The sequence below is a fragment of the Trachurus trachurus genome (genome assembly GCF_905171665.1).
Source record: "Trachurus trachurus genome assembly, chromosome: 22".
Lineage (NCBI taxonomy): Eukaryota > Metazoa > Chordata > Actinopteri > Carangiformes > Carangidae > Trachurus > Trachurus trachurus.
Genome location: NC_139907.1, coordinates 1,411,110 through 1,425,274, shown reverse-complemented (window position 1 = coordinate 1,425,274; position 14,165 = coordinate 1,411,110). Strand labels below are relative to the sequence as shown.

Sequence of the window (14,165 nt, the reverse complement as noted above, 5' to 3'; positions counted from 1 at the left end):
TGTCCACTCCACACTTTCCCCTCTGAAATGAACAGTAAACTAGTCGTGATATTTGAGTGTGCAACTTCTTTGTCTTCTGAGCAAAGAGGAGGAGCAGTAAAACACCTTAGGGGAACAGTGCTTCCCATGATGCATTGCTTCACCCCTGCTCTGTGTTTGACGCTCCGTCGTGTCCTCTCTCCAGCTTCCAGAGGCCTCTGTTCGTCCTGGCCGATCGCAACATGGACATGGCCACGCCCCTTCACCACACCTGGACCTATCAGGCGCTGATCCACGACGTCCTGGTGGGTCAATGAATTCTCTTTCTAGAGAATCTCTCTCTTTTTTTCAACTCTTTTCATTGATTTCTCTCATTTTGAACATAAAACATTACGACGGAGTATTAGGGCCACATTGAGTAAAAAAAAAAAAAACACAAACTTCGAGAATAAAGTCGTAAATTTACAAGAATAAAGTCGTACATTTCCTACGAGAAAAAAGTCATAACATTACGAGAATAAATAATAAAATCGTAAATTTACGACTTTATTCTCGAAGTTTGTGATCTATCTATCTATCTATCTATCTATCTATCTATCTATCTATCTATCTATCTATCTATCTATCTATCTATCTATCTATCTATCTATCTATCTATCTATACACTCACAAAGACAGAAAAAATAAAGACAAAGAAAACAAACAAAAAAACCTAAACAAAGAAAGGAATAAAAGAACATAAATGTATAAAATGATATAAATACAAATGATTTCCTTCTATTGGGGGTTAACACTTCTAAAGCACTTCTAAAACTTGAAATAATCAATAAACAGCTGCCGGTTTCTATAGAACTTTCTTTCCTGATTTTTCAGTAGGAATTCACATCCGGATTTATACAACATTTTATTCCTAAAAACAGGGCGAAATTAGATTATTTTTTTTAGGGCTGGTGACAGTATTTTCTCATTTACAGAGTGATAAAAAGAGATATCCAAAATCCTCCTCTGTAAAAACTTCTGACTCTAATATGTCAACAAAATAAAACAAGAATTTTGAAAGTAGCTTTATCCATTGTTCAGATTTCTGTTCTGGAAATATATGCAAATTAGCTCATATTTAATCAAATATTGCCTCATTTACATATTTAAACATAAAATTTGACAAAACTTGTAATACAAAAAATATTTGTCCTAATGTGAGTGATAAACTTGGGAAGTTTCATGGTGATAGTTAAAAAGTTTTACCCTATTCACCTGCAGTGTTATCAATCTTCGTGCAAGCAGGCTGACAAACGAAACCATGTTGCTTTTCATCGTACTTGAATCAATAATTCCTAGAACCAGTGGATCTACATTAATAGGTCTATGTAAACACACACACACACACACACACACACACACACACACACACACACACACACACACACACACACACACACACACACACACACACACACACACACACACACACACACACACACACACAGAGCCAGAGTGCTGTCAGCTTGTGAGGTGCTGAGGTTAATACTGACACTGGAATGCAGAGTTACATGGATGTGTTATGTAATATGTCATCTCCACACACACACACACACACACACACACTCACACACACACACACACACACACACACACACACACTTGGCAACCCCTGCTCTGTTAACGCGTCATTTAGTCTCGTTTTCATCTGTCACTCACGACTCATTTTCCTCGAAACATTCAGCCGCCGCCGTGTCGAGCTTTATTCTAACAACAGCCGTTTATAATGCAAAGTATTTCAGTCACGTGTTTTCTCGTCCTTCTGTCTGTCGATAGACGATCAATAAGTAAGGACGCTGCGAAATATATCCACTTAAAGGTCCTGATACAGAACTGATCAAACTTATTGATTAGGGAGAGAAGGCGGTGTCACAGAGTGGAGCGTCTTCGTCTCAGAGAGGATCTTTGTTCCAGCTCAGTTTCATTAGATGTTCGTCAGCAGCTCTGCTTCAATAACAGCTCACTTTATTTAATTATTTTTAATGGTTTTTGTGTCTTTTATTGATTTATTTATTGGAAATGTTTTTGATTTTAGTGTTTTTGTTTTTCCTCTCGCTTTGATGCCAAATCCTGACATTGTTTCTTCTTCTTTAAAGGGATAGTAATAGGATAGTAAGTAAAATAGTCCGTTTCTTTGGGTCCATTCACAACAATGTATGTTGTAAATCTCTGGGCAGGGCTATTATGGGCTGGCGTTGCTAACGGGAGGAGTGCAGAGAGTCTTCTACTGCAATTAAACAGGGTTCTTACGGATCCTTAAAAAGTCTTAAAAGGCATTGAATTCATTCATCTAAAAACAAGGCCTTAATTGGCATTAAAATGTCTTAAATCAATTTTTCAAAAGTCTTAACTCATTGAGTGCCGCGCTCCTTTCCAAAGTTTTAGTCAAGTGTACCGGCAAATTAGACCATTTTTGACTTTTTATGTAGAGCCATAGTGTATTCTATATTATTGCCACCAACACATACTGTAGCTCATTTGAAAGGTTTAACTTTATCCTTCAAATGGCCACAAACCGTTTGTTTCTACGTGCCTCCGTTCCTGAGAAAAGTCAAGCTAAACATGGCTGGGTTTCACCAAAATCCCTCCTTTTTTTCTAGAAAAGGAGATAGAGCGTCTTTTATGAAAGGTGCTCTGTTTGTGTCTGTCGCTCTTCTGACACTCGCATTTCTGGATCAAAGGGCTCGTATAAGATAAATATATACAACAATGGTTGTTCTATTCACAAAACCACCATCGGGGGCGGGGGGGGCGCCACTAAACAACAATAACACAGACGCACCGTGCCGTGTCACAGCTTCTCCCCGCGGAACGTGAGGGTCAGTCGGCCACCGCGGCTCGGGAAGACCGGTCCCGCCGGTGGTCGCGGTCCTTCTGTGGTTCGGGTCGGTGACGGCGGTCTGCTTTGGCCCAGAGACCATCAGATTTTACCGCGGGAGGACTTTGGGGAGGACACGGTGTTGCTCCAGATGAAGACCGGGCGGGACAGTGGGCTGAGAGCTTCCTGGTTCAGCTCCGAGCAGCTGGAGCAGCTGGAGCAGCAGCGCGGGTGAGAGCAGAGCAGCTGCGCTGCATCTGCATGCAGAACTCCGTTTGCAAAAGCCGAGTTATGATAAAAACTTCCAGATCATGAGCTGTCATGTGACTTTGATCGTCATCTATTTCAGTTCTCCTCGTCGTAGAGTCCCCAAATTTACATATAATGTGTATTAAAGTGTCTATTTTCATAATTTAAAAAAAAAGCAAAAAACGAAAAATTTCGTTTTTGGCACTCAACGCATGGGAACGAAAAACGAGAAATTACGTGGTTGGCACTCAATGAGTTAAAAATGTTAACACTTGGTAAGTGGTATTTTATGGTTGTAATTAGTCTCAAATCTCAAAATAATTGGTAACATTTCGACATAGAGAAGTTAGTGGCGGCCGTCAACGCTAAATTTCTCACCGCCTCCAGCTCCCGAGTCAGTGTTTTGTTTTGTTTTTCAGACTTTTTATGCATTTATTTTGAAAGGACAGCTGGAAAGAGACACAATCCAATGTTCATGTAGCAGTCACTTTACCTTGGATCACATAGGAAAGTGGGTCAAATTGTCCCTATAACCCTATGTAATTGATGTGGTGTTTTTTTTTTTTTTTTTCTGCATTTGTGTTTATTATGAAGTCGGTCTTAAATTTAATTTCAAGTGGCTTTAAAAAAGTCTTAAAAAGTCTTAAATTTAACTTGGCTTAAGCTGTAGGAACCCTGTTAAAGTACTTAGGGGCTATTTGTAGATCATACAACCACACTTAAAAAAAAAAGCTACTATCCCTTTAACGTCTCTAACTGGATGAAGATACAGATCCATTACAACACATTAGAATACCTTAGGACAGAGAAGAGACTGAACCACTCTGAGTTGCCTACCTACAAGTATTTTTTTATACGACGTCTCGGTTCCTTGTTTTAGGAATCGTTCAGAAACGGAGCGTCATCACCTTGGAGACGCCTGTGTTTTGGAAACAGGTGAAAATACCTGAGTCCGTTATTAGTGTGTGTTCAGTCGTCCAGGTCCAGGTCCAGACTGTGATCCGGTGTCTGTTTAGTTTTATTATGGATCCCCATTAGTCCTCACCTTGGTAAGGACTATTCTTCCTGGGGTCCAGACACTCATATGTGACAATCAAAACATAATACAATAACTTACAGATTTAGATAAATGACAAACAACAAAATAAAACAAAATAATAAGAATAAAAAATATTTTACAAATACAAACCAACTTTGACTTTTCAAAACCTTAAAAAAATGTAAGTTCTTTACTAATAATGGCGTCTTTTATTTTCTTTTTGAATCTCCATTTATTTTCAATGTTGGTCATATATGGTGGGAGCCTATTCCAATATGTCACTGCTCTGTACATGACAGTTCTCCTAAGTGCCTCAGTTCTTGGTAGAGGCAGGGTAAAATGAGCACTCAATGCATGCCTTGTTGCATAGCCATGCCTTTCGTTAGTAGTTTGTAGCTGCAACACCAAATTATTAGGTTTTCCCACATGATAAATATTAAACAAAAATGTGACCAAACTGTAAGCAAATCTTTGTTCTACTGTCATCCAAGACAGCGTTTGATGCATCCCCTCTACCCTCCTCCTCCCCGAGCAACGGAGAGCGAGTCGTGCTGCTCTATTCTGTGTGATTTGGAGATTTTGTAAGTCTTGTTTTGAGGCGCTAGACCATATTATTGGGCAGTAGTCAAGACATGACAATACTAAAGATTGCAATACCAGTTGAACTGTTGCCGTCCGGCGGTCCAGATGGCACCGGCGCTGCTCGCTGACACCGCCTCGCCGCCCTCGCCTCCTCTCTCTTTTCCCATAAACATGTCAGGGCCTCAGCGCCCAGCAGGAGACTAGATCCCGACTCTAAATCTGCACCTCCTCCTCGTACCTCTGCTGTTACCACGGCGACGGAGATATTATGATCCGCTTGTCGGGGTTTTTTTTATTTTTATGTTTTTGTGTCTGTCTGGGCCGGGGATCTGTTCCCCTTCAGCCTCTCGTCAGGATTCACTGTGTCACTGTGATTAGAGGCGACGGGCCGGAGTTCCTGCCAGAGCTGTTAAACAGGCAGGGCTGGTCTCAGATCAGATTCACACACTCAGAAGAACAGTTAAAGGGATAGTTCACCCAAAATTTAAATTTTAAACTCATTATCTCCTCCCCCTCATGTGGACTAAGGGCTGGGAGAAGTTTCAGAGTCCTCCGTGGCTTCTCTGAGTTACAGGGGGTCTCGGTGTAGCAGTGCATGTCCATATGACGGTTGCAAATGGATACCAACTGTCTTCATAACAAAAAGACACACCAAAAAACATCCAAATACCTCCATGCTACTCGTATGTAATGTCCGTCTTGTATTGAAGCCCCGAAGTGCGAAATTGTCCCGAAAAAAATGAAATAAGTCTATATTTCAAGCTTGTTTGTAGCGGAAGCTCCTCTTCCCAGTTCGTAATGTAAACTTGTGTTTCCACTTTTTTTCCGTGCCCCCTCCAGGACTTTCATCTGAACCGGGTGGCGATGGAGGAGGGCGCGGGGGCCGAGCCATCACCCGCCGGAGCACGACCAAAGAAGAAGAGCAGGAAGATGTACGACCTGACCGCTGCTGATAGGTTCTGGCAGAAACACAAGGGCAGGTGAGTCCACACGGAGGAGGACGACCACCACTACAAAACACTGGGATTCATAAATACTTAGGTTAATCGGGACATATAAAGACATGATGGACAGTTTGCAAACGATTAATCAAATTATTTTGATGAATCAGTGAAAGGAAATAATAATAAATTGCAGCTGCACATTCGTTAGCATTGAAACAGGGATTTTATCTTTAAATACTGAAATGCTAAAAATAGCAAACTAGCATTTTACTGTAGTTGCAATAATGTGAAATTCTAAAATGGGCTATTTTAATAGTTTAATCTGATGTTCTACGGCTCCTTGTCTCTTTTAATTCCTCACAAGGTGCAAATTCTGTAATTAAATATAGATTAGAAAGTTTCCTTGGGCATTTTAAACATTGAACGTCTGATGACTCTTCAGGGGAATCCTTGTGCTTGTTCAGGCCATATATAGTTTTTGTTTGTCATATTATATTTATATTACAGTGCAAACTGATTGACCGACTATATTTCTCTCTATATACAAAAGCCACTGAGATAACTGAGCAGGTCAGGTCAATCTCTACGCCGATGATATCGCTCTGTTCTTGATGAACTCCTCATCGGCTCTTCTCTGATTCCTCCTCTCACTGATCCACGTCCAGGATGAGTTGACGTCCCTTAGGGCCTGTCCCAATTCTCCCCCTAGCCCTAAATATTTGCCCTAACCCTACATTTTGCGCGTTCACGTGTAGGGGTAGGGTGTCCCATTACTCTAGGGAGCAAGGGGAAGTGCGATTTTGCCCTTAAAATCAGCCCTCAAAATGTAGTGAGATCCGATGCGGGTTTAAAACGAAGTGGAAAATGAAATTACCCTTTGTCACGCTCGATCGCCGTTTAGACAAATCTGAAATGCTTGAAGAAACATTACTATTTCTCTGTGTGTGTGTTTTGTGTCGCTATGTGTGGTATTTATTGGGGGAATCACGGTGTCGCATCAGTGGCTGCAGCTGACAGGGACAGCTAACGGCAGCAGCAAAGCTAACGGCGGTAGCTAAGCTAACGGCGGCAGCTAAGCTAACAGTGGTAGCATCAAGACGTCAGCTGTTAAAACCCTCCCGTTGTGGGACACGACATGAAACTACTCCAGTTAGCTCAGTCATGTTGGAACTCAGATATCCGCTGGAGAAAATATTTTTTCATGGACCGTTTATTGAGTCACTGAGTTATTAAAGTTAAACAGGTAGCTAACCGTTAGCCCGGCTAATCTATGATAACCATGGCTAATTACAAAAATTGTTTAGACTGAGATAAACAAACACAGCCAACGCAACAGGCAACACAACAGCTGGAACCGCCGACATTTTTCCTGAATGAAAATAGTAGCGCGCTCCACCGGTATAATTGTAAACATGTGACGTATGTTATCACGTTCGCTACGTTCACTACACTAGTGGTGTCCCGTTTCCATAGGGAAAGATTTTCAGCCACTTTCCCTCAACGAGGGGAATTTACGGTTGAGGGCTCAAAACCAAGTGGAAGTTTTAAGGGGGAGAAATGGGACAGGGCCTTAGACTGAACCCTCAAAATGTGTAACTGAACCCAGAGAATATCTGAGAACCAGACAGAGAGACCGAGTCCTCTAAAACCAGATTGTGAATGTCCTGGTGACGTTTGTCTGTCTCTGTGTTTCAGCCCTTTCCCCGAGGTGGCCGAGTCCGTTCAGGAGGAACTGGACACCTACCGAGCTCAGGAGGACGAGGTCAAACGTCTGAAGAGCATCATGGTGAGACACACACACACACACACACACCTCCTATAGACCTCCTATAGACCTTCTGTAGACCACCTATAGACCTCCTTTAGACCTACTGTAGACCTCCTATAGACATGTAGACCTGTAGACCTCCTGTAGACCACCTATAGACCTCCTGTAGACACTAGGGTTGTATATCTCCACCACTGAGGCCGATTCGATACGCATCTCGATACGCTGCCCCCGATGCGATACATTAACGATACACTGAAGCTCCTGTGGATACGATGCGATACGATTCACTGCTATTCACGATACGATGCGATTCAAAAATGATTTGATAACGATATGACTTAATTACAAAGAGATTTGGTTCGATATGATGTATCAAGTCCGGTACAGTTGTGATACGAGAGTTTCTTTGCCCACATCAGGTTTCTTACCTCAATACCACTATTCTGCTTTACTCTCTGTATCAATTTGAGGGATGTATTTAATATTTTGTTAAAACAACTCATATTTGAAAGGTATAATAGAGCTTTTTGCTAAAAAATAATTCCTAGACTTATACAAATGAAATCCAGCTTAATCATCTTATAGTCCTGTGTGGTGGTAAGTATATTTTGGTCTTTTGCTATGTTTTAATAATAATAACTTTATTTATATAGCACGTTTAAAAACACAAGTTTACAAAGTGCTTCACAACACAACATAAAAGAGACAAGTCACAGATGTTTTGTTGTGGGGCACTTCTGGGTGGAGAGTCTGTGTTTTCTCTCCAGCCAGTGACAGAGCTCAGGTGTAGCTCAGTGCAGCAGAGTAGCAGAGCAACTGTACTAGCCCTGCTAGCTGTCCGGATGCTAACCGCTACGCTAACTAGCGGTTAGCATCCGCGGCTACCACCGCTTCCCAGCTCACTACAACCAGAACCACACCGCCGCTTCACTCGGACTGTTTACTTTTCTTGGCGGCTCTGACTTCAGCTGCTGCTGCTACTACCTGTCAGGGGCAGAAGGCTGCGCCTCGGAAAATGAAACGATCGATGTAACCATGAAATTTACCTATGTAGACAGGCTAGAAGAGATGCATCGCAAATTCAACCATGAATTTTATCCGATGTACCCTGAAGCCACCGGTGCAGTCGCATCGCAAACGTTTGTATCGGACCACCGATATGAATCGGTGAATCTCCACATCCCTAGTAGACACATGTAGACCTCCTATAGACATGTAGACCTGTAGACCTGTAGACTCGTGTAGACCTCCTGTAGACCTTCTGAAGACCTCCTATAGACCTCCTGTAGGTGTTACATGAGGCAGTGTGAGGGTCGCTGGGTCTGAACCAGCAGAAGACGAGCTCTGGGTCGACGTCAACAAATAACAAACCATTAGTACAGTCAAGAAGTGGCGTTGGCATGTCACTGGGTTTTCCCAGGTTCCTGAACTCAGCGTCAGAGAGGAGAGGTCAGAGGTCACATCCACCACGTCCAAGTTCCCAGAGTGAAAGTGAAACGACAGCAGAGCAGGAATGTGCTGTTACAGCTGTGTGTGTGTGTGTGTGTAGGGCCTAGAGGGGGAGGATGAAGGAGCCATCAGCATGCTGTCAGACAACACGGCCAAGCTCACCTCTGCTGTCAGGTGAGTCGACAGCTGTTTCCTGTCCACGCTGCCATCACACCTTTACACTGTATGGAGCTTTAACACAAACATCTACCTTTATACTGTATGGAGCTTTAATACAAACATCTACCTTTATACTGTATGGAGCTTTAACACAAACATCTACCTTTATTCTGAAGGAGCATTAACACAAACATCTACCTTTATACTGTATGGAGCTTTAACACAAACATCTACCTTTACACTGTATGGAGCTTTAACACAAACATCTACCTTTATACTGTATGGAGCTTTAAAGCAAAAGTAAGCGATCCGGTGGTTTTGGCTAATGCTGCGTTCCAGGCAGGCTTTTGAAATCGTAAATTACAGCTTCAAGTCACAACTTACGACTTTGTAGCGTTCCAGGCAACCCACTCGTGTTTTTCCGACCTGTTTTACCGGTGAAAGTCACTATAACGGCCACTCGTAACTTCTGACCCGTGAACTCGTACCAGATCGAACTGGTACCACTTCACAGGTCGGAAAAACACGAGTTACGAGTTGCCTTGAACGCACCATAACAGTCCTCGTCCATGCGTCGCCACATTCACGGCGTCCCTTGGCTGCACACACAGCCCTGCATGCCGTTCTCTCTCCTCATTGGATAAAAACTGTAGGATACGATAAATGTTTTCTCCTCGACTCAGAGCAGAGCAGAGTGACTGACAGACCCGTGTTTCGGTCCAAACACTCTATGTAAGTGATTGCTGTCGGAAGATATAACTATTTAAGACTTATATTAACACAAATATATCACTTACTTCTGCTTTAATATAAACATCTACCGTGATATCATGGACGACCGTGGAAGGAGAACTCGACTTTGACCTTGACCTCCATCTGGTTCGGTGGAGCCAGTGAACTGAGATTGAAAACAAGGCAGTGCAGTGTTTTCTACTTGTGCTGCTGCTTTTCAACAAGTCCCTCAGTCGCTTCTCGAGAATAAATTTCCATGACACTTTCCATGACCGACGAGCCAGAGAACATCTGATTAGATTTCTGGTTTCCACCATTAAGAATCATGTTTCTTTTCTTTTTTTTCTTTTTTTTTAATGTGTAACCATGAAACTAAGTTCAGAGCCTCCCTTTTCCCCCATCGAGCCAGCGACCTGTGTAAAACGGAGCTGACAGGGATGTTGTTTTTGGGTGTAACAGCCAGCAGGCAGTGTGCTGAGTGTCCGGCAGCATTCCCCCACACACACACAGATTAATTAAGATGTGAAACCGTGTGGTGTGAAGTGTGGAGCTGCTTTAATTTGGTGTTTTTTGGTGTGTTTCCTGCAGCTCTTTGCCTGAGCTGCTGGAGAAGAAGAGGCTAATCGACCTGCACACCAACGTGGCCACGGCCGTGCTCGACCACATCAAGGTAGAAAACACTGCAAACCACACCAGCAAGCTTCATGTTCAACCTGACAGAAGAAGATAAAACACTTTGGGCCGTATTCACACCAGGATTGTTTGGTGCACTTGAAACAGACCTTTTCCTTGGTGCAGACCTTTTGGGTCGGTGTGAACACAAACCACCCAACTCTGGTGCAGTCGGAAACGAGCCTTGGTGCGATTCGTTTGTGGTGTAAAAGCAATCTGACCCTTTTCTGAACCAAATGCAAAATCCAAGCGCATTTTCTTTTTCATTGATTCAACACGCTTCCGTTTAGAGTTGGGCGACCTTTCTGAAGACCACCTATAGACCTCCTGTGGACCTCATGTAGACTCCTGTAGATAGACCTTCTGAAGACCACTTATAGACCTCTTTTAGACCTACTGTAGACCTTCTGAAGACCACTTATAGACCTACTGTAGACCTTCTGAAGACCATCTATAGACCTACTGTAGACCTCCTGTAGACCTCATGTAGACTCCTGTAGATAGACCTTTTGAAGACCACTTATAGACCTCTTTTAGACCTACTATAGACCTTCTGAAGACCACCACTCTTTTAATAATAATAATAATACATTTTATTTGGAGGCGCCTTTCTAGACACTCAAGGTCACCTTACAAAGCAGAGAAAAGAAAATAACAACAACAACAAGAACAAGTCAATACTAAATCACTTAAAATAAAACTCTGCGATCTTCAAAAATGAAAGATGCAGGGGTGGGAGGGGGGCAAAGAGAGTTTAGAGGGAGTAGGCCTGTTTAAAAAGGTGGGTTTTCAGATGGGATTTGAATGTGGAGAATGAGTCAATGTTCCTGATGCTGGGGGGGAGGGAGTTCCAGAGACGGGGGGCAGAGCGGCTGAAGGCTCTGGCCCCCATGGTGGTCAGACGAGCAGGAGGCACAGTGAGGCTGATGGATGACGCAGATCTGAGTGTCCGGGAAGGGGTGTTGATGTGGAGGAGGTCGGAGAGGTATGGGGGAGAGAGGTTGTGGATGGCCTTGTAGGTGTGGAGCAGAATTTTGAAGTTGATACGGGATTTGACCGGAAGCCAGTGAAGCTGTTGCAGAACAGGTGTGATGTGATTGATGGATGGGATCCTGGTGATGATGCGGGCGGCAGAGTTCTGAACCAGTTGGAGTTTGTGGGTGAACTTGTAGGGGAGACCAAAGAGAAGGGAGTTACAATAGTCCAGGCGGGATGTGACCAGAGCGTGGACCAGGATGGCAGTGGAGTTGGGAGTGAGGGATGGTCGGAGACGGTTGATGTTGCGTAGATGGAAATAGGCTGACCGGGTAATGTTATTGATGTGGGTTTGGAATGAGAGAGTACTGTCAAGGACGACACCCAGACTCTTAACCTGGAGGGAGGGGCAAACAGAGGAGTTATCGATGGGGACAGTGAAACTTGGAGTGTTAGAGAGAGTGGATTTAGAGCCAATGAGGAGGACCTCGGTTTTATTACTGTTGAGTTTCAGGAAATTGGAAGAGAACCAGGTTTTGATTTCTTGTAAACAGTCACAGAGGGAGGAGGGCGGGAAGGTGGAGGTGGGTTTGGAAGCAAGGTAGAGCTGGGTGTCGTCCGCATAACAGTGGAAATGGATACTGAATTTACGGAAGATCTCACCAAGGGGGAGGAGATAGATGATGAAGAGGATGGGGCCAAGTACAGAGCCTTGGGGAACACCAGAGGAGACGGGTGATGGTTGGGATGTAAAGGTTTTCAACTGAATGAACTGTGTGCGGTCAGAGAGATACGATTTGAACCAGTCCAGGGGTGTGTCGGAGATGCCAATGGATGCTAATCTGTCAAGGAGGGTTGTGTGGGAGATGGTGTCGAAGGCCGCACTCAGATCGAGGAGGATGAGGATGGATAATAGTCCGGAGTCAGCTGCCATCAGGAGGTCATTTGTGATTTTGAGGAGGGCTGTTTCTGTGCTGTGACGTGGGCGAAATCCAGACTGGAACTGTTCGTAGAGGTTATTGTTATGGAGATGTGCGTGTACCTGTGAAGCCACTGCTTTTTCCAGAATCTTGGAGAGAAATGGTAGATTAGAGATCGGCCGGAGGTTATTGAAGTCACTCGGGTCTGAACCAGGTTTCTTGAGTATGGGTGTAACGGCAGCAGATTTAAGAATGGATGGTACAGAACCAGAGGTGAGGGAGGAGTGGATGATGGCAGTTATCAGGGGTAACAAGGAGGGGAGACAGGCAGTGACTAGGGAGGTCGGCAGGGGGTCAAGTTGACAGGTAGATGTTTTAGATTTCTTGATGAGGTCCGAGATTTCAGCAGCAGAGGGCAGTTGGAAGCTGAAGAATACTTGAGAGAAAGGGGCGTGGAAGACCGGAGGGGATGGGGTACAGGGGTTAGGAGCGGTCAGTTGCTGGTGAATCCTGTGAATTTTTTCATTGAAGAATGACATTAGGGAATTGCAGTGGTCTGAGGAGTAAAAATGTGGAGGAAGTGAGGTCGGAGGGCGTAATGTGTTGTTGAGCACTGAGAACAGGGCTCGAGTATTCCCAACACCAGCACTGATTAGACCTGCATAATACTGGGATTTAGCTGAGGAGAGGGTGTCTTTGTAAAGGAGGATGTGTGTGTGATACATTTGTTTGTGAACAGAAAGTCCGGTTTTTTTGAAGAGCCGCTCTAGTTGACGCCCCTTGGCTTTGAGTTGACGTAGATGAGGAGTGAACCAGGGAGCAGAGTTGGTGAATGATACAGTCCGAGTTTTAACAGGAGCAAGTGAATTCAGCAGGGAATGGAGGCCATCGTTGTAGTGAGTAACCAATTCATCAGGAGTGGATGAGTAACTGAAATTGGGGAGACTGTTAATGCCTGAGATGAGAGCTGCTGAGTTAATATTTTTGATGTTGCGAAAAGAAATTAGCCGTGACTGCTTAACTATGGAAAGTGTTAAGCGGGCAGTGAATGATATTAACATGTGATCAGAGATGGGAAGGTCATCAGCAGAACAGTTAGAAGGAGTGATACCAGAGCAGCAAACAAGATCCAAAATATGGCCTTTAGAGTGGGTAGGGAAATCAATATACTGTTTTAAATCAAAACTATCTATTTAGACGTACTATAGACCTTCTGAAGACTACCACTCTTTTAGACATACTGTAGACCTTCTGAAGACCACCTATAGACCTCTTTTAGACCTACTGTAGACCTTCTGAAGACCACCTATAGACCTCTTTTAGACCTACTATAGACCTGTAGACTTGTGTAGACCTCCTGTAGGTGTTACATGAGGCAGTGTGAGGGTAGCTGGGTCTGAACCAGCAGAAATGCAAATGCAAAATCCAATTCAGTCTAATTCAACAGGCTTCCCTTTAGAGTCGGGCGATCTTGATATTTGCAGATTCGCCCTAATCGCCCCCTGGAAAATTTCCGCTCAAGAAGCTCGCGTTGCACTGCTTGCTCACGCCAACCCCCCGAACGCCCATTAACGCCAATTTGGAGCCAAAAACTTTGAAGAATAAGAAACAATCACACGCTACCGAGGTTTTGAGAATTTATTACAACCCTTTGTCTAACCAAAGGGAACAACAAGTAACTAATAAACAATGATCATCAAAATTAAGACTATTGGGCCGAATAGGGTGCAGCCTCTCTGAACCACAAAGGTCTCAAGAGTCTGAACACCTACTGTCAGAATGACTGAGCCTTAAATACAAGACAGTTACAGATAAACAAACGGTTCAAAGTACATAA

General features: G+C 43.7%; 1 protein-coding gene across 1 annotated transcript in view; it reads left to right on the top strand.

Annotated features, from left to right (window-relative positions):
- The window catches only part of scfd1 (sec1 family domain containing 1), a 48,895-nt gene that overhangs the window by 9,012 nt on the left and 25,718 nt on the right, over positions 1 to 14,165 (top strand). The window contains exons 10-14 of the mRNA XM_083998810.1: positions 185 to 284; positions 5,547 to 5,686; positions 7,346 to 7,436; positions 8,971 to 9,044; positions 10,350 to 10,431. Of these exons, the coding sequence (XP_083854936.1) occupies positions 185 to 284; positions 5,547 to 5,686; positions 7,346 to 7,436; positions 8,971 to 9,044; positions 10,350 to 10,431 (487 nt within the window). The remainder of the gene's footprint in view (positions 1 to 184; positions 285 to 5,546; positions 5,687 to 7,345; positions 7,437 to 8,970; positions 9,045 to 10,349; positions 10,432 to 14,165) is intronic.